At 36.1% G+C, this 27,770-nt stretch overlaps 1 protein-coding gene across 1 annotated transcript; it reads left to right on the plus strand.

Annotated features, from left to right (window-relative positions):
• TM9SF2 (transmembrane 9 superfamily member 2) lies at positions 1–27,770 on the plus strand (the record flags this gene model as incomplete). Its single annotated transcript, XM_026845664.1, has 17 exons — positions 1–63; positions 4,040–4,107; positions 5,225–5,318; positions 5,975–6,102; positions 10,250–10,379; positions 11,918–12,042; positions 12,890–13,001; positions 15,082–15,161; positions 15,258–15,366; positions 15,490–15,622; positions 15,868–15,987; positions 18,096–18,153; positions 18,795–18,954; positions 20,388–20,539; positions 21,581–21,692; positions 22,289–22,460; positions 26,482–27,770. Coding segments are annotated over 17 exons (1,884 nt in total), but the record flags the coding sequence as incomplete, so codon positions are not given.

Raw genomic sequence — 27,770 nt, forward strand, 5'->3', positions numbered from 1 at the left:
TACCTGCCGGGCCTGGCGCCCGTCAACTTCTGTGAGGCCGGCAAGGAGAAGCCGGAGTGCAAGGTGAGCCCGGGAAAGGGGGCGCCTGGGGACCGCAGCCCTCAGGGGAGCCTCGGCGGCACCCACGCCCCTGAGGCCCGGGCTGCTGCGCGGCCTGACTTGTACCCTTCCGCTGTGGGGTTTGCGGGGGGGGTGCGTTTGGGTTTTTTTCCCCGGAGGGTTTGTAGCTGCCTCGTTGTAACGTACCAGACGACCCCGGGGCCCGTGGCTGTGGGGGCTTTGAGCGCGATTCAGTTCCCGCTGTAATCGCCAATGGTGAATTGTCCGCGGTCCCTCGCAGGGAAGGGAAGAGCTACAAGTTCATCTCGTTGAGTTATGGTCGTGTTGCGGAAATAGAAAAAAATTGAAAAACCCCGACCGCTTATCTCTTGGGCCATTTTAAATACTGGCTGGGAAAGCTGCAGAAAGTAAGAATCGCAGTGACAGGTCGTGGTGGGGGTGTGTGATTCTTGGCAGGAGCAAGCAGCTGATGGCCACAAGCAGATAACCAAGGCAAGGGTTCAGGGATACTTTCCTTGCTGTGTCTTCCTGGCTGCAGGAATCTGAAGCGTAGGGGCTTTTAGGCCCCAGAGCCTCAAGCCAAGCTTAAACTTATTTTCATGCCTACATAAGTGACAATCAAAGTTCGCATAACCAAATTAAGTATTTGTAAGGGTGTTGACTGGCAGGGGGTCTGTCTTTGCTCCTTTGGGTGAGCTTAAGGACTTGTTTGCTGCTGCTGTGATGGAAGTTAACGCCAAACTGTGTTTTAAGACTTGAATGAAAAAGTTCAGGACCAGTTGCTTTTATGATCCATTGTCTTACTGCTGTTGAAAGTGGCTATCTCACGCTTTCTGATCTCCAGCTTCTGTATTACATGAAGCACTGGTGCACGATTCTTCAGAATAAGAGTCTATTTAAACTGTATGCTTTTGGTAAATACTTTGCACTGACTTTATCCATTTGCTTTCATACTCGGTAGAGCAATAAGCCAAACGTGTAAAGAAGGCATAGTTGCTATAAATGTTTTTTCCCTTCTTTAAGTGTACTGTTCCATTCAGACCAGCCAAATCTTGCACCTAACACATAGCTGTGGATTTTTTCACTCTTGCTTCCGTGTCACTCTGTTGTAGTAGTAAAACACCCTGTGGACATCCTTTTATAGGATGACAGAAAGTGTGTTTTGAAGTGACCTCAGGAGGTCACATGGTCCAACCTCATGCTTGAAGAAGGACTTGCTAGCACAAGATCAGCTCAGCTCTACCTTTTTTTAAGGAAGCCTTGAAAACATCCAAGCATGGAGCATCCATCACACCCCTGGGTGACCTGTTAAAGTGCTTCACTACTCTCTTAAGGAATTTTTTTTCTCTTCAAATACAGGCTAAGCTGCAGTTTGTAGTTTTTCACAACCCTAAAAAACACTGCTGTGTTAGAATTATTCCTGTTTTAAGTTAGGATTTTGGCAGAAATATTTTTTATTTTTTAAGTCAAGTAAACCAGGGTACCTTCTGTCTTTTGTAACCAACCTTGAGACACTTATGAGGTGATCTTTCTTAGATGTCTATTTTTTTCCCTCGTATCGTTTGTTCAAAATGTTTATTATCCTGAGAATCTGTTGTTTTGTAAATGTGAAGTGAGATGCTTAGATAATGTAAATCTACCACCAGTGGCTAGCTGAACATTTTGGGATAAACTCAACAGGTGTATTATTGCAAAAATCTCTTTCTGCAGTTAACCACCTCTTGTATTTCTCTACCTTGTGCCAGCCAATTTACATACTAGGTGAGACATAGGCATATGGAGAAGTCTAAATCATTCTTCACATCTGATTCTCTCCATGTATTCTGGTCCTGGTGAGGAGAAACAGTATGTGATTGGATAATTGCTATAGCATAATACTGATGTAAGGGGGTAAAATTAACTTCCCTGGACAATCTTTTTTTTTTTTTTTACATGTTCTCACAGAGTTCTTACAATTGTCATTGTTGATTATGATGTTGGTAATAGTATTGAATTTTCCACAGACCAGATCTCTAAATGGTGCTATCTCTGTGGATCTCCTGGCCTCTGTTGGTGAGATGGGATGTTGTTAGTGACACATGTAGCTAGCAGCCCAAGAATGGGACTAGCAGCCCAAGGGGCGTGTAGCTAGCAGCCCAAGATGAAACTCATGACTTTCACCCTTCCTCCAGACTGTCTGCTAATCTCTTTAGAAAACTCAGTTTGGCTACTTTTGCTGTTTCTGGTTGGAATATCATCAGAAATTAAATGTCATTTGTGCAGACTTAAATAGTAACTCTTTCCTGAACATTAAGAATCCTTACTCGGTTTAAAAAAGTACTAATGGCTCCAAAGGGGACTTACTGTTGTATGGGAAATTATCAAAGATGCCAATCTGCAGTAATGCGTATATTTCTTATAGAAAATTGGAGTGTTCAAGTAAATCTCCTCCTCCAATGAAAAATAGCTAATCTAAGGCTGTGGTTTTGTGACTAGCTAAAGCAGTCTAACTCCTTGCTGCTGGAAGTGAGAGATTTTATTCCCATCTTCCTCTGGCAATGTGTTCTTGTCCTCAGCATTATCACAGCTGTGTTACCTGATAAATCAAATCCTTATTTGAGCTTAACAACATGGCAGGAAGCTATCCAACTTCTCGCCAGACTACTTTTTTACTGTGTTAGTGAGTTAAAGTGGTTTATAGAATTATGACAAGCGTGCACTAACTGCCCAAAGGTAAGCAGCAGGTCTGCGTGGCTTAGGGCAGAGGAAAGAGGAGCAGTAAGGTGTGTCATCACTTAGTGAGTCACCTAACAGCTGCCTACCTCTTGTGGAACTGCCTCCTGACTTGGACATGGACAACTACAGTCTATAAGTAAAACACAGTACCTGACTGAAGTATCTGAGCTACAGATACATGTGAACAATTCTATTTTGGGGTTTTTTTCCTCTTCAGAATTTCTTGGTTTGGCTAAACTTGAGTGAATTTTCATAGGGAGGAAAAGCATTCCTGTTGATTCATGGTGAGAAAATAGATGGCTTGCTGTTGAAAGGGGGAGGTCTTGTTCCTGAAAGCACTCTTTCCTTTTGCTGTCTTCAGTTCTTGTCTGATTGCACAGTAAGATGGTTCAGCTTACTGTGCTGTTAAAAACTGCTCTTGAAAAATTTTTGGGGGTAAGTCGTCTGCTGTTTTAGACAGTTGAATTGGTTTACTGCACAAACAGGTAACTGCCAAAACCAGTGTAAGGTAAACAATTGAAATATAGTGGGACTGTGGGACTAGAATAAGGGAAGGAATTTTGAGACTAAGAGGGAAGAGTGAGAGGCCTCTCCCTTTCCATAGCAGCAGGCTACCCCATCTGTAATCAATGTGTATAGACCAAACTAGTCTGAAACCACAGCAGACTGAATTTCAGGCTCTTACTAAAGAGTTGCAAGAGTTATTGATAAACTTTTCTAAGAAGGTAAATGCGGATACCCTTGCCTTCTCTTTGGAGAGAGTGTCTGTTCAAACTTAAAATACTGTATGAGACTGGAAACATTGTTTAAATCCTCGCAGTTGAGTTTTCAGTTGCTACATAGATAAAATGTGGAGCAGCTTAATTACAGGGAGAAGTACTGATCTCATCCATACTTTCAGTGTTGTTCTTTTAAGACTTTTTTTACACAAAAGTTGTGGTGATGACTAATATGGCTCTAACTTGCTAAGTTCAACACTGGCAACTGTGGTAATTGTATTATTCTTGTGCATGATTCCTTGCTATCTTTTAGTTTGAATGGTTTTGTCATGTGGTCACTGTTTTTGTGATAGTTAGATAGTGTTTTACTTATGTTCTCAGCAGATACAGTTCATTACACAAGATTCTGCATTTCAAGATGTATAATTACACAAATCTTACATTTTCAGCTTTTCTTTACCTTATTCACACAAATCTATTTACATATATATGTCAGAATTGAAGAAGTGCTTTAACATAACTGATTATTATCTCCACTCTTTCAGTCTGGAATCGAACTGTTTGTGAACAGGCTTGACTCTGTAGAGTCAGTCCTTCCCTACGAATATACTGCGTAAGTATATTATACTGTTTGTCATTTTAGTTGTTAGTTCTTCAAAAAAGATGTTTCATTTATCTATTATCTTACATCTTGCTACAGCAGTTTGCCAGTGAGGAACGTCTAGTTACTTGGCTAACATAAATTTAAAAACACAGAATTTTCAATGACCAGATGGATGCATACATTGCTTCCTTCTCAGTTGTATTTGCTGATACTTTAGAAGTACTGCATGGATACATAGGCCCTCATGTAGGTCGAATCACTGCTTTAGAGTAACTTAAGTTTAAAATATGTGTGTGTAGATATATAATATCTACTAATCTGCATTAGTTGTCATTTTATAGATCAAAGTATTACTGCTGTCTTTAGTAGCCTATAGCCAGATGAGTTAAAGTGGTAATGAGGTGTGAACTTCCCATCAATTATCTTAATGAGGTGTTAAATGTTTTCTTGGTACACATCATAGGAGTGCACAAAATGTATCACTGCCTGCACAAGTATGTAAAGTTGTTGCTTCAAAGAATATTTTGACTGTTAATGTCGAAGAGGTTAAGCACTAGTTATGTCTACACTTTAATGAACACAAATGTGATATACTTTAAATTAGGCTGGAAAAATTTAGAGGATGTGCTATTGAATGTGTTGGTGAATAAAACTGCAATAACCTGTTTATTTAATAGTGCTTGTTGTAAAGGAGCTATCTGTATGTGTACAGAGATTTAAATTTTTTTTGCTTTTGTTATTCTCCTCCACCCAAGAATCTGACCTACATGTTTTTTTTCTCAGAGCTGTCATGAAATTCTGCATGGTTTAATTCTTGGCTAAAATACCTGTTCAAATACAAAACTTTTAATACTTAAGGAAACTTTTATGCTACCATGTTTAATATAAATCAACTTCTGAAATACCTGATGAAGATATTCGATTATTGGTTTGGGTTTTGTTTTCAAAATGGTTGTGATTTTTCACACTTTGCTTTGCAGGTTCAAGGAAGGAACTGTTTTCTCGAATGAAAGCTGTATAGTTCCTTTACTTATGATGGAGGTGTTGATTTGGGAGCACTGTTTGAGGTCTAATATTTTCACCTGGGAACGTTTTGTTAACTTTTGTATCTTTTTCTATAATTCAGGTTTGATTTTTGTCAAGCAGAAGGAAAGAAGCGTCCCTCTGAAAACCTTGGCCAAGTATTGTTTGGAGAAAGGATAGAGCCATCTCCGTACAGGGTTTGTTCTCTCACAAGGGGTATTTGGTAATATGTACATTCAAATGTAACCAAACCCTGAAATTCCATGTAATGGAAATCTGTCAATTTAACCTAATTGTAACTTTGTATCATGAAGCCATAGCCTGAAATGCTGTGGAGGTTGTCCTCTCTCTGGAACCTGCCAAAACCTGATTCTTGCTCCTCAGCTGTCCCCTTGTTAGAGGGAATTGAGTACTCTTATTTCTGGGATTCAGATGTGAAAATGCCACTGCTGTAAAGTGGAAGAATTGGAAATGGAGTTAGCCAGCTTGTCTTTTCGGGTGACTGAAGCTCTCGCCTTCTCTTCTATATGTAGTAGGAGAGAAAGTTATCAATGGAATCTGCCTGGGACAGCATTGCTGCTGTGAGGTCAAATGACTCATCTGGTAAATCATTTCAGAAAACAGGTTTTAATCAGTAACAAGGAGCTCTTAATGTAGGGTTCCTACAGTGAGCACAGGAGGACACGCCAATATAAAAACCTCCTCTGCAGGGTTAATATACATAGTCTTAGTAATTTGTTAGGTGTTTTTGTTGTATAGGCAATTATAAATGCATATGGGAAACTTGTTAAGTACTGAAATGACACAAAGTTTGTTACAGCCCTTTTGCTCATATATCTTTCATTTTTCTTAGTTCACATTTAACAAGAAGGAGACATGTAAATCTGTTTGTACAAAAACATATGATACCACAAAGCCAGAAGATAAACAGAAATTAGACTTTTTGAAAAAAAGTATGCTGCTGAATTATCAACATCATTGGTAAGTTGATATCAAAATTAGTAGATTGGTTAGTCTAGTGTGTTGGTGATAATTTAGTTTATCATTTTGTACTTGCAAGTTAATTTGCAGCTTGAACACTAGTTATTTGCACTGAATCTATTCCCCTTCTGTTCTTGCAAAAGATGTTATATTGTTTGCTGTCTTCAATAAAAAATTTCCTTCACTTGAAGGATAACCACCAGGTATAATGGAAACAATTCTGTTTCCAAACACAAAGCTTTTGTGTGGTTTTTGTGCTGCCTCTGTGCTTACTGTAAAATGCTGCTATTTCTGTGTACCTGTAAATTGAGAAGTTAATCCTGCTATAGCCCAAAAAAAGTCTTAAGGGACCTTCATTCTATTGCTGTGTCATCTTTGTTTTCCTCAAGAGCCTTTGCACTCCCCTTCAAATGTTGTGTCCAGGAGATAGGATCAACGGTTCCAAAAGTTTCATGTGAAATTTGTTTCTCCTACAGGATATGGAAGTGAAAGGTGGCCAGTGAAAATTAATTAATGAAATAATTTTGAGGAACACACAAACACTTGGTCCCTTCCTATTCTGAGTCCCTCTGTAACCATCTTAGTCATCTTGGAGCATGCTGGGGCTCTGTTTCTGCTTGGACATTAAGGTTCTCTTCTGATGGGCCTTAAGGGTGGGGCAAAGCTGAATGTGTACGCTGAATCTTGTGCCATTTTTCGGCTAGGATGTAGCCATGCTCTGCATCCCACATGCAAGAGCTGCAAAATGTTTATCAGCAGGCTCTGTCTTGACATTGGAAATACCCAGCCAGGCTATCAGTGTTTGTATAGTGCTTTGTATGTTGTTATGCTGTGCCAATGGCAGCCTTTGGGTGCAAGGGTAGAAGGGACGGCTTGGGCATGAAGTTGTCAGAGTTCCTGTGGCATGTCTTTGCAAGTAATAGATAAGTATCATTAATTGATGTTGCCCATATTATTCCAAATATGTGCTCCCTGCTTCATGGAAACAAACATTTCAATCTTCATCTAATTAGATTAAAATCTGGATATATTAGTAAAAAATGCAGGTGAAATGTTGAATGTTGCCACTGTCATTAAATGTTTTTCTGTAATGTCACATTCCACTTTTTCAGTTTTGAAACATCTGCCTGTGCTAGAAAAGCAATGAGTGCATTTTCTGCTGCTCTTGGGAACCGATACGGGATATACTTTTTGGGGATTAAACCGTGTCTCACTGATGTAAATCTTTCTGAAAACCTCTTGAAAATTAGTGTAGTTGGAAGCTGATAGAAATTAGGTCAGAAGGGTTCACAGGCAATAGCCATATGTTCGTGTAGATGAACGAGGAAGTAATAAAGAAACCCTGAAAGGTACAGCTACTGCAGGGATTCAAAGTGTATGTGCCTAATGCTGAAATAAGTAGAGCTTCAAACATGCTGGATTTGTTTATGTTCCTATTAAATAGTGCATGTATTTATAATATTTACACCACTTTGAATTTCACTGATACATGTTGTTCTGGCATAAAGCTTCAGCTTTAAAAGTTTGTGTATGTTTTGGCGTATAATTGAAAAATAACTTCCCAGTGCTATGATCCTGTCACTCTTTGAAAGAAATTATTTTTTTTTTTTTAGGAAAGCCCAGAACTTAAGCTGACAAACTGAAACAGAACTGTGTAAAACTAATCACACAGAAAAGTCCTTTAGACTTTTTTCCCCCCTTAAATTGTTTATATACTTAGTATATTTAAATATATTTTTTAGCTTGTACAGCTAACTTGATAAGACTGTTCAGATTTTAGTAAGGTGTAGGACTGTTTTTCAGTGTGAAAAACTTCCCTTTATACTTAGGGTATTTCTTGTATTCTTGTTCTTTTAACAGCACTTTTTTTTTTTTTTTTTTTCTACTGCCCTAAAACTTTAGATCCAGTAGCACAAACAATCCCTGTTTCTGTCTGTATGGTAATGATAGCCCTCCTCAGCCACAGCTTCATAAAGTGGATGGAAGTGGCTGGATTTTGTGAGGAATGATGCATGGTCCAGGGGTATGTTGTACAGGGATCAACAAGGTAGCATCAGTGAGGATTTAATAAAGGTTTATTATCTAGCTTCAATGTGTCATAAAATTCCTGGGGAGCACAGATGGTGCAAAGTACTTTTAAGGTTTTAAAAGCCTCTTAATAAGATTAGGAATTGACATACTGAATTAGACTCAACAGCTATACTGATATCTTGGCTGACAGTGTTCATCAGCAGATGTTCTTGAGAGACATATAAGAACACTGTTGTATAGCATATTTGCCCCACATGTATAATCCCTTCAAGTCATTTTAAATTTAAAGATCAACTGTGAAAAATGATTTGATTCTTAAACTATCAATTTGTTGCAACATTGCTGCTTGAAGGCAGCTCAGTATGTCTTGGCTACAGAAGATGCAAGGGCAAGCCTTTACCCCAACCAAACTAATTTGCAATAGGCTAATGCTTTACCTGGTTTTGATTATGAAATTAAAACACTAGCAAAAGGAAGAGGTGTCTCTAGTATATATTATAGATATAAAATTCCAAATACAGTCCAAGTGTAATGAATCTGCATCTGGAATAGCTCCTAATTAGCAACTTAATAGTACCGTGTAGTAGCATGGTGAAGTGAGTAGGATTTGGTTGGTGCTGCTGCTGTTGTGACTGTGATAGTTTGTGGAATCTGAGAACCTGGAAGCTTTTTGGAGGGCCTGTGTTCACCTTTTCCACTGTGTCAGTATGAGCCAAGAACATTGCTACATATCTGCCTGGTAGCTAATGGTAAGGATGATGCAGATCTCTTTATGTTGTGTGAACAAAGGCAGCACGTCCTGCTCTTTTGTTGATGTGCTTTAAAAAACAGTGCTACTTTAGAGACTGTTACAATAGAAACAGACTAAATAATTCTTTAGGTTTGTTGTCTGAAGTCATAATTCCTGTGTTTAATTAGGTATTTAAAAGTACCTAATAAGGTGTTACCAGGTATCTGTTAACATGAATAGCCTAGTGGTTATAATGATGTGACATTTAATTGTAAATGATATTCAGTAGTTCTAATAAATTTAGAAAAAATGTGTGGTGTTAACTTACAGTGGGATGTCCCTTTCTTGGTCTAGTGATGTACAAAAAGAGGAAGTTGTCTCATGTCTTCATGTGTGAAATTTATTAATAGGCCTTTAAAAACATACCTTGGAGAAATCAATGTTGTCCTAAGGGCAGCTACTGAATTTTAAGTCGTCTTTGACTTTCTTTGGGGATTTATCTTTCAGCTAGTTAAAACAGTTTATAACATAAGCAACAGGTTTGGGGTTTTTTTAGTAGTTCCTTTTAAAAAGGACAGGTCACCATGTTGAGTATCTTTCTCTGTGTTTAAAAGTATGATTTTGGTTTTGACATTTGTACTGTTTGTAACATGTTCAACACCATTTCTGTCCTACTGTCTTATAATTTTCTGCAACTCCTCATGGTGGTGTAGGGTTCCTCCACAATTTTTTTTGTTGAAATTGAACTATAAACCTGCTGGTCTCAGGAATTTTAGGTAGCATGAATATAAATCTTGAGGCAATAATATAAAAGCAGCAAGTAGACAATGGAGGGAGGTTTGAAAGTGATGACTTTCCCAAATGTGTGGTGGCTTACAATTTTCTTTTCTCATGTAAACCATCTAGTTAAAATATTCCATAGTCTTAGGGAACTACAACTGAGGTCAGTGGTCAAGGATTCACTTAAGCAGCAAAAAAATAAAATTAAACTTGCACTTTAGCTTTCATGCAAAGTTTAAAAGTGTAATGAAAAATGTATTTTGCAATGGAAGAGCAATGAGGAACCTGGAGAATTAATAATATGTGTGTGTAGGCAAAATCTTTTAAAAACATTTCTAAGACATGTTCTGAGAAAATACATTGATTTATTTTTTTTTTCTAAAAAAGATAAAGTTTCAGTTGAAGAGCTACATGCTTATATCTCATTTGGAAATTGGATTGGCAATTGGTGCAATTCCATGAGTTAATATCTGAAAGAAGTATTATTCTTGTAGTTAATGTTCCAATAATGAATGTAGCAAAGCCAGATTAGTATTAATCTGGCTTTGTTTCCATCATGCTGTGTATTTTGAAAGATTGTGAAATGCCACTGTGCTTCTTTTACAGGATTGTGGACAACATGCCAGTGACCTGGTGTTATGATGTTGAAGATGGCCAGAGGTTCTGCAATCCTGGTTTTCCTATTGGCTGCTATATTACAGAAGATGGCCGTCCCAAAGATGCCTGTGTCATTAATGTATGTTTATGCAATTATTTTTTGATTTTTCCCCTTTTTGCTAATTTAAAGACTTGTATTTCTCTGTCATGGTGAGTCCTCACTATCTTAAGAACTTTTGTTGCCTAAAACTAGGTGTTTTGATATTTGCAAGTACCACAATTTGTAAACCTCATCTAAGCCTAAGAACTTTGTCTCTTCTGTTGCATAATACAGCAGGGCTCTAAAAGGTGGAAGAGATGAACATGCATAGCATTTAATATATGTAAAGGGTGAAAGAGAAGAAAAACATGTCATCCTTCATTGCCTAAGATGTCTAAACATTTGAAGGCTTGGATTTTACATTTTTGTGGGATATAAGCATTTTCATGGGAGCAGGTTTGCACAGACATGTTTGTACCTCTGCATGGAAATTAATACTTCTTGAAGGATATCTTTCCCTAAAACTGTGTAGGCTAATGGGAGGAGGCAGAATATAAGAAACCTGAGTGAACAAAGCTTCTCCTGTGAGAGATTAACTGGTGGAGGTTCAGAAAATTGCACTGTAAGCATTATGGACATAAGAATGCAGTGAGAAAGTCGAGGATATCTTTACAACAGACCTCTTCTGTGGAGAGGTCACTGAGAACGTGGAGTAGGTTTTTATCAAAATGGTTGGTTTTACTTAATGGATTTTCCCAAAGATGACAGTTTCTGCAGTTTCTAATTTTGTTTACTTGCCTCCATAATGAATTGGTTTCAGGCTCCATATGACTGAATGCATTTATGATCAAATAGGTAATCTGGAAATATTGTTTTAATATTGTTTAAATACTTGTTTTTAGTAAAAGGAAAATAACCTTTGAAGGAGTAACTGAAGGACTGTGGAAAAATAGTTCATTAATATAACTGTTCTTTAGGATGCTTTGTAGAAAGGAGTGGAGATATCTTAAAGAAGTACCAATTGAACTTCAGTAGACATAATGCTTGGATTTAACAACCTGTTTAACTGATTAAATTCTAAGGTGATGTTTCCTTTCACCTGAGATTTTTATTTAGTGTTCTTGGCTGTTACTTGGCAGTCCATCCCTGTGCATCTTTAGTTTCAAATTTCAAGGTGGTTCTGTCAGAGAGCACTGTCTTGGAAGGTTCTGTTTAATCTATGAAAAATATACCCATTGTTTTAAAATAGCTGATGTATATGAGATGCTTCTGATACAAAAATTGTCACATAGTTATCTATTCAGTTTGCTACTTCAGTGAAATAAAATGGGACATCTTCAGTTACCAAAATATTTTAATAAATATAGTCATAAATACACTTTATATTTAAATACATGTTTATGCTTTTCAACTATAGTAAAGACAGTTCTTAGCATTACCTTTTCTAGTTTGTCTTTTTAATGCAAAGCTTTAATGCAAAGACTTTACCTTTGTATTCCTAGAACCCTGCATTAGTCTTGTAGAACTTCTTGACAGAAAAACTGTATGCAGTCTGAAATTCTGTTATGTGAACTTCTGCCTAAGGCTTTTGTATGTCTTTATCTTTGATTGTTTAATGTCATCTTTTATCACTGCAGTCAGAATTTCATGAAAAAGATACCTTTTATATCTTCAACCATGTTGACATAAAAATATATTACCATGTTGTGGAAAATGAAGCTCTGGGAGCAAGACTAGTTGCTGCTAAACTTGAACCAAAAAGGTTAGTACTCAGAAGTAACGTCATCAAACAGTGGTGCGTTGATTTGCGACCTGTTGCTAGTCAGAAATGTTTTCAGATATGTGACCTGTAGATTAGCTTTCCTGTTGATTGATGTAGTATAATGTAGGACAGTATAACCGTTTTGTTCTGAATTCAATAGATCTTTGTGCACTATTTCCTATTTGGGCAACCCCCCCCCAAAAAAAACCCAACCTGGAAGTGGTATATGTTCAGTGAAGCAACTCTCGTTTCCCTACTGGGGAACATTTTGTCTTGTGATGGAATAGGCCAGCAGTACCTGGTTCAGTAATTGAAATGCAGCATTTGATGTCTTCGGCAGTTGGGATTTGAATGGAGTGATTTCAGAAATATACTTGCCTGTTGTTCTGGTGTCTGTGTGGCTTCTGCAAAACTGATGTCTGTTTTATTATTTCTTAGCATCTTGTCTTTCCTTTCTTTTCTCTTCTTGGTATAATTGAGCTTGTTGGTCCAGCATCATGATGAAAGTATTTTTTTCTGGAATAAGTTAGTAATTCTGTTGTTCTATCTTTTTGGAAGTTCTTAGCAGTACTCATTCTTCTTTAATTTTTGTTCTCTGCTTTAGAGATTGTGCTTTCTATACTCTTCTTTTTAGAAGAGACAACTTTTGTTTAAAAAGTTCAAGTATCAAAAAGTGCTATGCTTATGATACATTCCTTATGAGCTCTAAAATTCACAAGGCATTAAGAATAATTTTGTATTTCAAGGGAAGAATCGTGGATGAAACAGATGTTTTTGTAAGGTGAATAAATTTCTTAAGAGTATTGTTAGTGAAGCAGCTTTCATTCCACGTGTTTTCTTCTCACAGTTACAAGCATACCCATCCAGACAACCCTGATTGCTCAGGAGTACCTATGGATATAAGTAATAAGGCTAATGGAGAAGTCAAAATTGCTTACACATACTCGGTTTCTTTTCAAGTGAGTACTAAGCTTTCTGTGGTAGTAGCCTCTTAAAATCATGCATTAATACTCTGATTTATAAACATGGACAGCTAAAATTGTCTCAGAATAGTAAATTTGTGGCTTTAAAACTTTATTTGAACTGGAATGAGATGGTGTGGGTTTTCACCACACGCTTTACAACTGACATACCACACCCCCCACACTGAATGTGAAATGCATATATGTTTTTTAAAAGAAACGCTTTCCATGTTTACCTGGGTTGTCTGGCAGATTATTTTTCAATCCAAGCTCTTAAGTCTGAGAAATTGTGTGTTTCAGCAAACTGCTGTTGTAGGTAGGTTGAAGCTGATAATTTTCTGCTCTCCTGGTGCAAAAGCTTTCTTCTCTCAAAGGTCTTCCTCCCATGAAAATCTGCAAAAGGGGAGGAAGCTGGTATTAGTTCCTCTGTCTTCTACTTAAAAGCAGAAGAGCAGTATATTAGATAGCTGCAGGGAGCTGTGATACTCAAATATGTCTCATTCCAGTGACAAGCAAGAGAGGTTGTTTGTTTGGGTTGTTTTTTAAATGGAGTTTGCTGGACAAACTGTTTCACAAAGTTTCTCACTCTTTTGCAGACTGTTTCCCTCTTAGTCTGAGATCTCAAAATGCAAGTGACTGGCTAAAAGGAGTGCAGATTATAACTAATTGGATTTCTTGGCTCCTTGTGTATGTATTGAGGAGATAGCTCACACACAGCAGTTCATATTTTCAACCTCAATAATTCTGTGATCCTTCTGGACGTGAAGGAGTCTGCTTTTTTTTTTTTTTTTTTTTTTTTTTTTTTTTTTTTTTGTCTTGTTATGGACTGATCAAAAGCTTGGCAATTAATAGATTAAAAAGTAGCAATTGGGCAGTTTTTATTCTTGCTTAACCTTTTTCTTGTTCTGACTGCAAGGTCAGTGGTGTCTTTCAAAATGATGAGCCATTGTTGTATCAAGGCTGTTTATATATCTTTCTTAATTTTAGACTTATAGCCTGCTGTAGGGTTCAGTTCAACTGTGATAAAATAGAGACTAAATGGTTGATCTTTAAAGTTAGTTGGAGGGTAGTACTGAGTTAGGGTTTGGGATCACCTGCCACTGTCATAAGTAGTATGCTGTAAAGCACTGGTCTTGCAATATGTTTACATTGCCACAATTTCTTAGGCATATGAACCCCTTTTACCTCTTGTAAGCTGTTATAGCAGTGTTTGTAGAATTGCCATGATTGTTCTTTACTCTAATAATGTACTGGATTACATGGTAAAGTTCAAAATACAGTAAATAGTGTAAGGAAAATATTCAGAAGGGTTTATATTATATATGACAATTATATTTTTAGAAATTATATCAGTTATGATGCTGAAATTAATTTGTACACTGAAAAGCAAGTACTTCTGGAAATCTGTGAGGTTAGTAATTAAGAAGACCTTAGCTTCATGCTATTACATTGTTTCTCTTTAAAAATGACATGCCCAGCTGTGTGTGTGTGTGTGTTACTGTCCTCTGCACAGTGTTACATCACTTGACGGTCATCTTCTGAAATTCCTTCAGGTTGGCAGATCAGGTCATCTTAGCAAGACAAAAAAAAGGCAGTGTAGGTATGGGGAAAAATGTGATTCTATTCTAGAATTGTTTATATTGGTTTAGAATCTTGTTGCTTGCTTTAAATCCTGGTTTATTACCACAACTAGATACTTGATCTTGACTAAATATGAGGTGTTGACTTACACACATTTAAAAAAATGCATGTTCTTTTATTATTATGCAAGTCATTTGAATTCCAGATGAGTTAATGTAATCCTTGAAGGGTGGAAGCACAGTTAAATTAAATTGATAGGCTTTTATGTCTTAGGAAGACATGGGTGCTCAATACTAATCAGAAAATGTTTTGGTTTAGATTCTATGGTCAAATCTTAGATTTGGTTTAGGTAGGTATTCAACTATTCCCTTTAAGGCGTGCAACATGAAATTTCCAATTTGTCATGAGATTTAAGGTTGCTATACACAAACATCAGCCTCTAAATTTACAAGTTGGATACTGACTGTATCTGAAACTGATGTGTTTACTTTTTCAGGAAGAAAAAAGTATAAGGTGGGCATCAAGATGGGATTATATTTTGGAATCCATGCCTCACACTCATATTCAATGGTTTAGGTGAGAAGAAAGTTTGTCTTCAAGTGTACTGTACTGAAGTGTTTACATTGCAATTTGAATGATGATTTAATTTTTTTTTTTTATTTTTAAATTCAGTATTATGAATTCCTTGGTGATTGTCCTCTTTCTGTCTGGAATGGTAGCTATGATTATGTTGAGGACACTGCATAAAGACATTGCAAGATACAATCAGATGGATTCCACTGTAAGTCTAAAACGTACCTCCTAAAATATATTTGGAGTGTCATTTTTTCAGCTAAATGTCTTTCTGTAACAGGCTGTTTAAATGGCAATCTAATGTATTAAAATAGATGTATTTACTTTACAGGAAGACGCTCAGGAAGAATTTGGCTGGAAATTGGTTCATGGTGATATTTTCAGGCCTCCAAGAAAAGGAATGCTGTTGTCTGTTTTTCTAGGCTCTGGCACACAGATCTTAATAATGACTTTTGTTACCCTGTGTAAGTAATAAAGTGGGGAGAAGTTAGTTGAGTACAGATGATTTTTCACTGTTAATTGCATGGTACTAATAAATATAGCAGTATGTTTTTTGTCTACTAATTTCTTAAAAGTCTTAAGGTTAGAAGCAGCTGAGCTGATACAGTAGACATGCAACGTAGTATACACAGATTTTAAGATAACTGATGTACTGGCTTTAAGTCAATTGTATAGTTACTTTCTAAAATTGTGCATCTCTGCTTCACAGTTTTTGCTTGCCTGGGATTTTTGTCACCCGCTAACCGGGGAGCTCTAATGACCTGTGCTGTAGTTTTGTGGGTATTGCTTGGAACTCCAGCTGGTTATGTTGCTGCCAGATTCTACAAATGTGAGTAATAGTTATTTAAAATGACAAGGCTTAAGTTCATTGAAGTAAATTATCAGAGAAGTGATTTTTACTTTGCAGCACTGTGTTTAGTTTCCCTCGGGACAAGTTGGAGAAATGTACTTACCTTTACAACAGAACACACATGTAGAACACTGACATGATTACATTGGTTTTGATGTGATCGTGCCTAAAGACCGTGAATTGCTCTTGCTACTACATATTTATGGAATTGGGAAGCAAATTCCATTTTACTAGTACTAAAATTATCACATCAGACTGTTTTGTACTTTCATTTCCTACAGTGTGGGGGGATGGTGTTAACTTGCATTTAGTTTTAGCCATCAATGTTGCTTGGTAACATTTCCCCACCCCCAATTATGAAGTTCTGTTTTTGCATGCCTGAGATTTGTCACCTCTTTTTAGCTAGTTCCTAGGCTTTTGGTAGAATGGTGTTTATCAGACTGTGGCAGGGGCACAGGGGGAAGGATTATTAGGTGTTCTGTAGTTGTAGAAATCCTGACAGTAGTTAATTGATACTGTTTTCCTTCACTGATCGAAGCTAGATTGCTTCAGGGCCTACCTACCAACCTCAAATGGTTTGCCCCTGTACCCTCTGGTTTAAGGTGAAGTGTGCCATTCCGTGTACAGCTTGTTTTACTTACCTTACTCAAGGTTAAAAAAAGCTCCTTAGGACTGAGCTGGATCTTTTGGACTGGTTTAGTTCTGAACATACAGGGCTAGAGGAGGAGTTTATTTCTGAACTTCAGTCTGCCAGTAGGCACTGGAGTTTGTTCTTCTATTTTGCAATTTTCATGTGGGGAGAACTACTGGGGAAAGAGGGTGTGTATTTTGTAAAGAGTTTTTTCACAGTGGTAGTAATGTGATAGTGAACTGTTCCTTCTCCTAATCTTCAAGCCAATTAGACTTAAATGAGACTTTAGGACTAAGAGCATAACCGAGGACAGAATTATTCTTTATATCATGCGGCATATTGTGTGTTTTGAAGGATATTTCGAAGCGCATTGATGGTAAATTGAATCCTGTATCGTTGGTGGAGATGTAGCTAATAATAATTAAGTCATGTTATACTTACTGGGAATCATTTAGTTGATACTTGCATATTGTGTTTAACTACTAAGACAGTGAGTGACTGAATCAAAGATATTCTCATTATAACATGAGGTGGTACATACCCATATAGAGCATGTTTCTCCTTATAGTATAAAAATAAAGCAATGCGAGACATAAACTAAAATGCAACTGGAACGGATATACAGTTTTAAAAGCTTTTTTCTTCAACATAACATCTAAAAAGTAAACCTGAGTTGAAATTAAATGTTTAATCTTAATAACCAGTGCAGTGTTCTACTAAGACTTTATGAAGAAATGGAAACTTAATTAAAATCACTCTGACCATAACTGCCTCTGACTCTTGAAGTAAAGAAGCATGTCATTTTGGCAGTGCCTAGGTGAAATTGTCAGCTTCATTGAATTCCAGCAGGATATTTTCATTTGAAAGCATGCTGACTAGAATTTTTATCAGCGTAGTGCAAATTCACAAAGACTTTCTTAATAAAGCTACATTTGGTCTTTTGGTATTGCCACTACTTAATGCTGTTAAGAGACTGTCACTACTTCCTATAAACATGTTAGTCTTGACTTTCTTGTAAGATTCATAGAAAGAATTATTTAAAGAAAACTGTTAAGCTTGCTTTCCACATACTTATGTATTTTTCCTATCAAAACCTGTAGTCAAATGCTAGATAGCTTAAACTTCTCAATCACTCCAGGTTTAAACTATTTTTTAAAGACTTAATAGTACTGCAAATCTGCTTCCTCCTTTTAGCAGATAGGGTGGTCAGAGACCCAGTTTATTTAGTTGGACTTTTCCTGACCTTGGCTTTTCTTTGTTTTGAAGCTCTGTGATTAAGCAATATGATGAGGGAATTCAGTTTTATTACTGAAGATTTAGTTTATGGTTTTAAACTTTGGCATGATATCACATTATTTGAGTAGTTGCAAGCTAAGTATAACAGGTAAATGGACTGGAAAATTAATAGTTGTGAGCTTAACGCATGGTTTGATGACTGTCGAATGTTTTAATACAGCATTTGGAGGTGAGAAATGGAAAACAAATGTCTTGCTGACATCATTCCTTTGTCCTGGGTAAGTTGAGAAGATCGCCATGATTAAAAGAATTAAATTGCTTCTCTGACATGCGTAGCTAATTTTTAAGTTTCAGCCATACAAGTAAATCTTATTACATCATCCTGTTATTCCAGAAGCTTCAAGAACATGTTTTGACAAATATGAATATGTTAATGGGATCTCATCCTTGGATTTTTTTTTAGTAAGCATTTGTTTACTCTCACCACATGGAAAGGTTGATTAAGAAAGACCATTATGATAGTAGTAAGTTTTAGACAGGCACAGTTTTTCATTGCTTTCTTCTACTCTCTAGGCTGTTTCTCTGACCACACTGTAGTTGGTCTTTATATAGTGTCATATACTGTATAACCACTGTGATAAATGCTTCTGCTTCATCACAGCAAGCAGTCTTACCCTAAGGTGTAGTTAAGACAAGCATATATTTGAAGTTGCTTAGTTGGAACGTCAGGTCCTGCTGGAGTTCAGTCCCACTAGATTAACAAAGAATTGCTCGTTTGACTTCTTAATTTTGATATTTTGTGTGTGTCATTTGGTTTTAACAGATTCACACTAAAATCTTAATAAAGTGCTATTGTTTTATTAACATTATTAAATAGTAAGAGTATTTCTGTGCTTTAAATGTGTTATGTATTTTTCAGAATTGTATTTGCAGATTTTTTCATCATGAACCTCATTCTCTGGGGAGAAGGCTCTTCAGCAGCTATTCCGTTTGGTACTTTAGTTGCTATTTTGGCACTCTGGTTTTGCATATCTGTACCGCTGACATTTATTGGTGCCTATTTTGGTTTTAAGAAAAACGTAAGTGTGTTTGAGAAATTGTTTTATAAGTGTGTGTATACATATACACACATACGTATTTTTCATTGTATAGACTATGACAGAGGTAGCACCTAAACTAGTTGCATTGGCAGCTCCAGTTCTGTTCAGTTACTTTAGAGCTACATTAGATATCCGATCTTGGGATTCCAAGACTTTGATATTCACTTGGAGAGTGTTGGTGATATTTCTCCACAACAATTAGGGTTATCTTTGTATTTAATTGAGTGACTACTCCAGATAAAGCAGTGTAATTTGAGCATTTTTAATTAACATCTCTTTCAATACTAAAAAAACTAGTTGAATCAGCCAAGCATAAGGGAAAGCAACTTAGGCGTTTCTGGTTTTTCCCCCATGTTTTTTTTTCCTGTCCACGCTCTACAATGAGGATATTTTCTGACCAAATTGCTAGAGTTCTTGTGAAATTTCTTGGCATAAGTGTTCTGTAAATGGTCATTGCTGCTTAGAAGACATTAATTCGGGTTTACTTCTAGACTGATCAATTTTACTTGTTTATATGAGGGTTATTTATGACACTGGTGACTAAGCCCTGTTAAATAATGAAATCTCTTCTTCTCTTTTTGCTTAAAAAGTGGTTTACTGTGCCCCACAAACATAAAGATCTGTAAGTTCAGATATTTTTGTGGTTTTTCTCCTGTATAAGAAGCCAGAGTTCCAGCTGTCTGTAGCTCTCATGGAACACCTTCAGAGAATATTGGTTTTTCTGATAACCATGTTGAAATACCAGCAACCCTCCCCTGCATTGTACAAAGACAGTTCCTTTAAGAAAAGAGGATTTGATAAACTACAAGGCAACGTGACAGGTGTCACAAATACATTAAAATCAAATCAGAAAGCAAGTACCTAGCAAGTATCTATTGATGCTCTTGAGGTAATCTTTACTGAAGGGGAAAGATGGCAAAGTATGCATTTATCTGCATTACATTTTTCTCCTATTATGCTGATCTTTGCATTCATCTTAAATTAGGATTTAATTGCCAGATTGAATCCTCTCAGTTTGTAAATTTACCCTAATGTGATTCTTGGAGTAAATCCTGAAAATAACCTCAGGGATTTTTAGAAGGGGGAAGCAAGAGTCTGGACCACCACTAATTCCCAGATGAAAAGTGAGAAATCAGCTCGGGCTCTGTAACTGATCTAAATAGGTAATCATAAAAAGGGAAGTCCAAAATGTCTGTTGCTATGTTTTCAATAAGAGCTGTCTTTTAGCTTGTTTGCTTAGCAAATGTTGGTAGGTAGGCTGGTAGCAAAAGCAGATCTAGTGGTAGCTGGGTATGTACATGCTCAAAACAAATAGTAGACTTTTGCCACCACTCATTTCAAAAAGAAAGCAAAAAGGTAGTGCTGTAGTTTGACATCTCATTTATTTAGCGATTTCTTCTTTTCGTTTAAAGGCTATTGAACACCCTGTTCGCACAAATCAAATTCCTCGTCAGATTCCTGAGCAATCATTCTATACAAAACCCTTACCTGGCATCATCATGGGAGGGATCCTACCTTTTGGATGTATCTTTATACAGTTGTTCTTTATTCTCAATAGTATTTGGTAAGTTAACCACAATCTATTTAAATTTTCTCTGTCATAAAAGGTGCTGATTTTTGTCAAAGTTTTTTCTTCAAGATGCTCTGACTGATTTTTGGTGATGCAGGGTTACCAGAATACTAGTTCAATAAAAATTTAAATGTCAACATATTTTTAATATTTTGTGGTTTAGAAGATACTCAGTGCCTGTTTTGCTTGTTGTGGTGTGTAGAGAAATGGCTGTGATATGCTTAGCAATTTACAGCTGACCTGCAATGTTCAAATAGCTCGTTTTCTCATGCTACTCCTCTGACTTCATGTGGAAGTGGCTCTGAAGCTCACATATGGCATATAACTTGAAAGTAGTAAGTATATGAAAACTGACTTGAGTGGGGTTTTTTGTAGTTATTTGTGGGCTAGAAAACTATTAATACTCTTGGGAGAGAGAAGAATCAAGAACATATTTTGTGAAATCTTTATAGAGGCACCAGAGAGTAATTTTTTTCAAAAATAAAGCACCAAAAACTAGTCCAGTGTAAGTGAATTCTGATGTGAGCTCATAGCACACTGACAAACTAATCTACTGTAAGGTATTTGTCTTCCTTCTGGCACAATTTAGTTACTGGATCTTGTTAAACTGTTTCTGAACCTTGAATAGGTGCTTCTACCCAACATAGACAGCTACAGTATTTGACATTTCTTGTTATTTTGCAGCACTGCCCTTTTGATTGAAATTCGAGGTGAAATCCAAGTTCTGCTGAAGTCAGTGAAAGAGGTCATGCTGACTTCACTGGAACTATAATTTCACTCATAATGTCTAGTCAGTTCTTTCCCTAAAATCCCAACCTGGATCATGCTTTGGGCTTGCTTTCTCACTGTTTTCAGACTGAGCTGCCGAGGCTCCTGTTCTTCAGTTAGAAAATAAATCAAATTGTATGGCTGCACAACTGACAGTACTTCAGTAAGAAGGGGAATACTTAATATGAAGGTGATATAACCACATATGAAGAAATAATATTAGCACAGTGTTCATTTTAATTTTTTATTTTAAACTCCCTTTTATAGGTCTCACCAGATGTATTACATGTTTGGCTTCCTGTTTCTGGTATTCATTATTTTGGTTATTACATGTTCTGAAGCTACAATATTGCTCTGCTACTTCCATCTATGTGCAGAGGTAAGAAATCTTCTTCAGTATTCATACCTGATGTTGTTTTAGAATGCTTCCAAAAAATTCTAAGGCTTTTGTAATTGAAAATAAGTATTCCAGAATTCAACATAAACACTGTTAATAGATGAGATGTACTTAAATCATGTCTTTAAGAAGTGAAGTAGGGTACTTTTGGCAAAACTTTTAACAAATACCAAAACTGAGTCCTGCTAAGTCAAATATCTTTGGATTCTAACTCCCTGTTTTCTGGAGACACTAAACTAATCCATTAACTTTGTTCAATGAAAGTGCATTTTGGACATGCCCAACCTTGGGGAAAAATTTCTCTGTGATTGGCAATACTAGGCCTGGCTTATTTAGGTTTTTAGTTTTGCCTATTTGATATTGATCTTTAGATTTCTTATGTCTAATTGTGATTGGTGTAGTTAAAGCAGTATTGATTGTATATAGTTCTTTTTCTGTAGATAAAAAATATAAAAGCTCACTTTCGGATAAAGTGATAGTAGAAAAAGTGACATATTACTGCATTCAGTAATAGGTCAATGCATTAGAGATGTATGGAATATTACTAATATATAATTTTTTTTCCCCACCCCTTCTAGGACTATCACTGGCAGTGGCGTTCATTTCTCACTAGTGGTTTCACTGCAGTTTATTTCTTAATATATGCAATACATTATTTTTTTTCTAAACTGCAAATCACAGGAACAGCTAGCACCATTTTATATTTTGGTTATACCATGATTATGGTTTTGATCTTCTTCCTTTTCACAGGTAAGTATATTGAACCTTAATTTTAAATTTTGAGTCTACCTGTAGCTTTTCACAGTAGAATACTTGGCCAAACTTACCTTGATACAGGATTATAAATTTACATATGTCTCTTGATTTTTTTTTTTTTTTTTTTTTTTTTTTTCCCCAGGTAGTAGTGTAGTCTTTTGCAACTCTGATCACAAATTTTAGTAAAGGAGATTAAGTGAGGATGAGGCAAAACTACTGCTAATTTGAGGTGTAGCCTATAATTAGATCTTCAAATATGGTGCCTTTAAATGTGATAAATACTTCTCCAGATTTCATTGCTATATTAGTCATGTGACAGACTCAATTTTTAAATTTGTTATCTTTGGAGAAATACACTTCAAGTCACACACAGTCAAGTATAAAGTTACAGTGTCAATTAAGTAAAAATTGCAGCTTTTGTGGAATAGAAGGAAGAAGGAGGAGTAAAGCTGACAGAATACTTTTTACTTTTTTTAATTTGCTCTCTTCTGGAATTTCTTTACCTTCTTTCCCAGTTGCATGGAAGTGGCACAGGAAGTAGACAGAATTTCTTAACCATTTTTTTGATGCACTCTTGTCAGAACCTTGTCACCTTTATTTGTGAGATTTTGGAAAAGGACCTTTCTTAGGTGCTGCATTTTAATTTCCTCTTCAGTAAGTCAGATGAGGTCACAGAATCTTCCTTTGTCATCTTCAGTACTAAGAAGGAATCTTCAATCATACAAACATATCCCTTGTTTAGGGTGGAAGAATGGCAGTGAAAATGCAAGTCTCCTTTCAAACTCTGATGCAAGAAGGCAGCCACTGCCAGCTCCTCAAAAATGTTAAAAATAATAAATTCTGCTCCAGCAGAATGTGATCTGTCTTTATGGACTTCACCCTACAGAGCAATATTTTTGAAACCATTTTGAACTGATTGATGCTTTCAGTAATTTCAGGCTCCACATTTATGATGACATTTAATGATTCCTAGGGCTTTGATATGTATTATGTATACGGCTATACAGGTTAATATTTTGAGGCCTCCTAGAACATAAATGGCTTGTCATCAGAGCTTTTACTACAGATCTCACTATAATTTTCATTTCCATTTAACACAGGAGAACAAAAAAAAAAATCTAGTGGTAAAAGAACTGACATTTGAGAGGGGTGTTCATTTTAATTGTAACCAAATATTATTTTCAAAGACATTGGCACTTCAGCTTAGGTAATACTAAAGCTGTTTGTGTACCATTAATGAACGCAGATGATGATGAACAGGAGCGACAGCCTGCAAGGAGTTTCTTGGGTCATTGCTTGTTAAAAAGAGGGAATGGGACTTAAGTATGTTATATAATGTCTTTGAAAAGTGATCAAGCTGTGTTCCAAAAGTGGTTAGTTTTATCTGCCATCTTTCTTTTTAAGTCAGTCTAATGTGTTTTGGCATCACTTGCAGCTATTTTGTCATTTACACATCATCTCTACTCTTATTTATATTTTGTGTACTGGTTAGAAAGTCATTCTGAATGCATAGATCAGAGATTCTGCCTGTCCTCTAAATTTTTATTTCTGATCTGGGTTTATGAATAGTCTAGTCAAACTAAAGAATTTAAGAATGCATGGTTGTTCAACTAGAAATTAATGTGTACTGCTGTATATAGATTAATTTTAAATGCAGTGCAGACTTAAAGTAGCATGAAAAAATAATTATGCCTTACATAAGTGTAAGGTCAATTAATTTAGTTTCATTAGCTTTTCCAACAGATATTCAGCGTGTCTGCCTTTAATAGTAAACAGGTGTGGCCAAAACCAGAGTTGTTTACCCTGTCTCCTTTGTTCGGTCTGTTTACTTTGGATGCACACAGTAATTCTGGAGTGCACACATTTAAAGGGGATTTACTGTAAATTCTCTATGCCAAGACTTGGCTTAACTGCCTTTCTGCACCTAAGGTACCCATCTAATTTCCATCTTTTGCCCTTATTCTTTCAAGTCAGTCATGTCACATGACATTGTCTAGAGGCATTAAGATGAGTCCAGTGCCTCCCCCTTTTTCTTTGCTCACACGTTTACTTTCAGTTGACCAATTGGATGTGCAGTGCCTGCAAGCAAATTTGGGGAGTCCTTTTCTGGGTAGGTTCACAAGCATGTGAAGAAGAGGTGGTTTTCTTTCAGAACCATTTTAGGTGCTTTCTGTTGTAATCATTTATATATAATTGGGACAGTGGAGATGTGAGTTACGCTGTGCAAGGTGGACTAAGCTTCTGGAGTTTGTATGCTCTTGGGTTTTGGAATTTTCAGTTTCTATACTGAAATCAGGGGAGAGTACATGTTATGTTAACCAAACCATTAAAACTTGGAGACATTATATGCTTAATGTTTTTTTTAATTTACTTCTCCCAAGACTAAGTGCAAATTGTCCTTTACTTGGAGGGAATAGTCCTATTTCTTAAGATTTAAGAATAGTTTTGTCCACTTAGGTTGATAGGCATTCAAAGGTGGATGTGTTCAGTTCGCTGAGATTTACTGAAGTGCCTTGAGATGAGGTTTTACAGAAAAAGTTGGAGGCAGGGTAAAGGGACCAGCAGTTCTCCAGGTTCTTAAACAAAAAAAAAGCATATTAACAATTTAGCAAAAGCTGCTCCTAAAGGTATCTGACTGCCCATGTCAGGATGTTAAAGAAGCTAAAAATTAAAAAAACTAATTGTTGTATCAAAACTATTCTGTTGCTGTTTACTCATCTGTTAAAAATCGTCAGTATCAGGAATGGTTTTGACGGTGCCCTGCTGCTATGTCAGTGTAACAGGCTTCAGGCACTTGCATCCATACTGCATTCCAGGTCATTGATCAGACTCAGCAGGCAAAATACCGGGAGCTACATGACAAATCTTTGATTCACAGCTGGGACTGCAACTACGTATCATAGTAAATGAGTCAGTTAAACATCAGTAGTTTAGCAAGCGTAAACGGGGAAAAAAAAATTTACCCTGATATCATTCATGGTTCCTTCCAAGCTTGTATAGTGAATGAGTTAGCACACAGCTTTTGTTGTGCCTCTTACCAGATCTAAAATGAAGGCTATTTTTTTTTTCTTTAAAGAACTTAATTGGCTCTTGTGTAAGTTAAGGCTGTGATTTTTAGAAGTAGTACTCAGGCAAAAAACAGATAATCTTCAGGGCTTTTTTCCTGTCCTAGTTTTTGTGGGAAATGAAGGTTCCTGTAACAGGTGTTCTGAGCTGCTGTTGAGTCCATTATCGTTCTGATTGAAGCTGCATTTTGAAGTAATACAGTTAGATTAACAAAGCCAACTACTTTGGCATTCAGAATATTTTTGTTAAAAACTTACATTGGAGTTTCAAAGCTATTTTTCTTCAACTAAAAGCCTTTTAAGTTATGCAGGAAACAGTCTTTGTCCATAAATTTCAGTTCAAGTTTGCTTATACCTTTTGGCTGCCTTAAGTATTTCAGAAGTGTTTATTTTTAAGGTATGTAACACATTTTCAGTAGGAAGTATAAGTTGCGTAGTAGCAACAATATGGTTTGACATTTATATTAACTTGATTTATGCAGAAATAAAAGTAGTGCTCTAATTTTCCAGGGCCTTAAAGTGTAACTAATAAATGGGAACTCTTTTTGATGCTGTCAGTTGAATTGGTTTTTTAAATATAATAATATTCTGGCCAGCTGAGCAGACAAGGTAAAGTGTGTGTGACTAGTCACTGAAGAAGGGTGAAATGGATCAATGTGAAGGAGTTGGACTTTGGGAATAATTAAATAACAAAGAACGAATATGTAGGAAGAGAAGTAACACAGAAATATCTTAAAATGACAATCTTCCATGTAATCAGCTCTGTGATTTTGAAAATAGTGACATAAAGACCAGATACGGTCTGTAGCTTTCCATTATCTGTTCTGCTGGATGTACTGAAGAGTAAATATAGCAGACTGCATATATATATATGTCCTAATTTATGAACTACAGATAGAAATTGATGTGTCCTGTGTCAGTTTTCCTAACATGTAACTTTTTTTTTTTAGGGACAATTGGATTCTTTGCATGCTTTTGGTTCGTAACCAAAATATACAGCGTGGTGAAAGTTGACTGAAGAAACCAATATAAAGAATTAACACAGAAGAGGTTTAATCTTCATTAATGTAACTTAAAGACCTGGTCTAGTTGATGAACTTGAGCTTTATCAGAAGTATTGGCTTCCTATTCTTTGAGAATTATACTGAATATGCAGCTACTTTTTCCACTAACATGTTTGTATTGTGACCTAACAACCTGTTTTCATTCAGATCTTAATGAAGATCAGAGTTAACAATATTTATGCATTTGTAAATACAACTATACTTTAAAAGAAATGTTAAATTCTAATGGCAGAAATAGAAGTGGCTGTATTACACAACTTAATGATACTTCTGATCAAAGTACAGCTGTAAATAGGTTTTTCTAGCTTGGTAGGTGGGATGAATTATTTTTCTTTGAGGGAAATGAGAACTTTTTATTATGCTAACTTTGAAGGATGACTCTTAAAAAGTGTTGCTTTTAGTTTGGATGTGATTTTTATTTTTTACTGGTGTTACATCCATAAATATCCTGATTTCTGTGACTTCATTAGTTTCAGTGTTCTTGGCCTTTTAAACTATGTGCCTCTGAGTCCCTGAATTTATAAATTCATAATCTAATAAATATTGTAAAAATGTCTTCAGTGGCTTATTACATCTTATAAGTTCATAAAAATGTGTAAATACAATTATATTGAAGATGAATGTTTAAAGATGGCATAGAGTATTTTATGGCATTTTCTATGGTTAATGTATATTGACACACCCTGAGATCTGCAAGAAATGTTATGTGCTACATGGCTATAACACAGAAATGTGATTGTGGCACATGAGAATTGAATTATACACACATTTAACAAAACCACTCTGCAGCATCAAACCAGTCCTTAACCCAAATACGTTTTCAGAGATTGATATGGAATTGTCAGTATGTTGAGAAGATCTTCTCAATGCATGAGTCAGCATTCTCTGCTGATCTTGCTTTTAAAAGATCTTGATGTTGCATATTCTACGGCAACTATTGCTGCTTGTACTTAATATAGGTTGAAAAATAAAAAAAATTACTATTTTTGCCTTAAGAGACTAATATCAATTTTGGATGACTAGTATTAAGCTTATATTTACTTTTTTTTTTAAATGGAATATTGTCTTCATACCTTGTTCAGCAGTTTTAGACTCGTAACACAATTTGGCTTTTGGCATGTTTTCAGAGCCTGAGAAAAATTTATTTAAAATTAAACTTCATGTACCAATTGCCA

This window comes from Athene cunicularia, assembly GCF_003259725.1.
Source record: "Athene cunicularia isolate RWA chromosome 1 unlocalized genomic scaffold, athCun1 chr1_part1, whole genome shotgun sequence".
Lineage (NCBI taxonomy): Eukaryota > Metazoa > Chordata > Aves > Strigiformes > Strigidae > Athene > Athene cunicularia.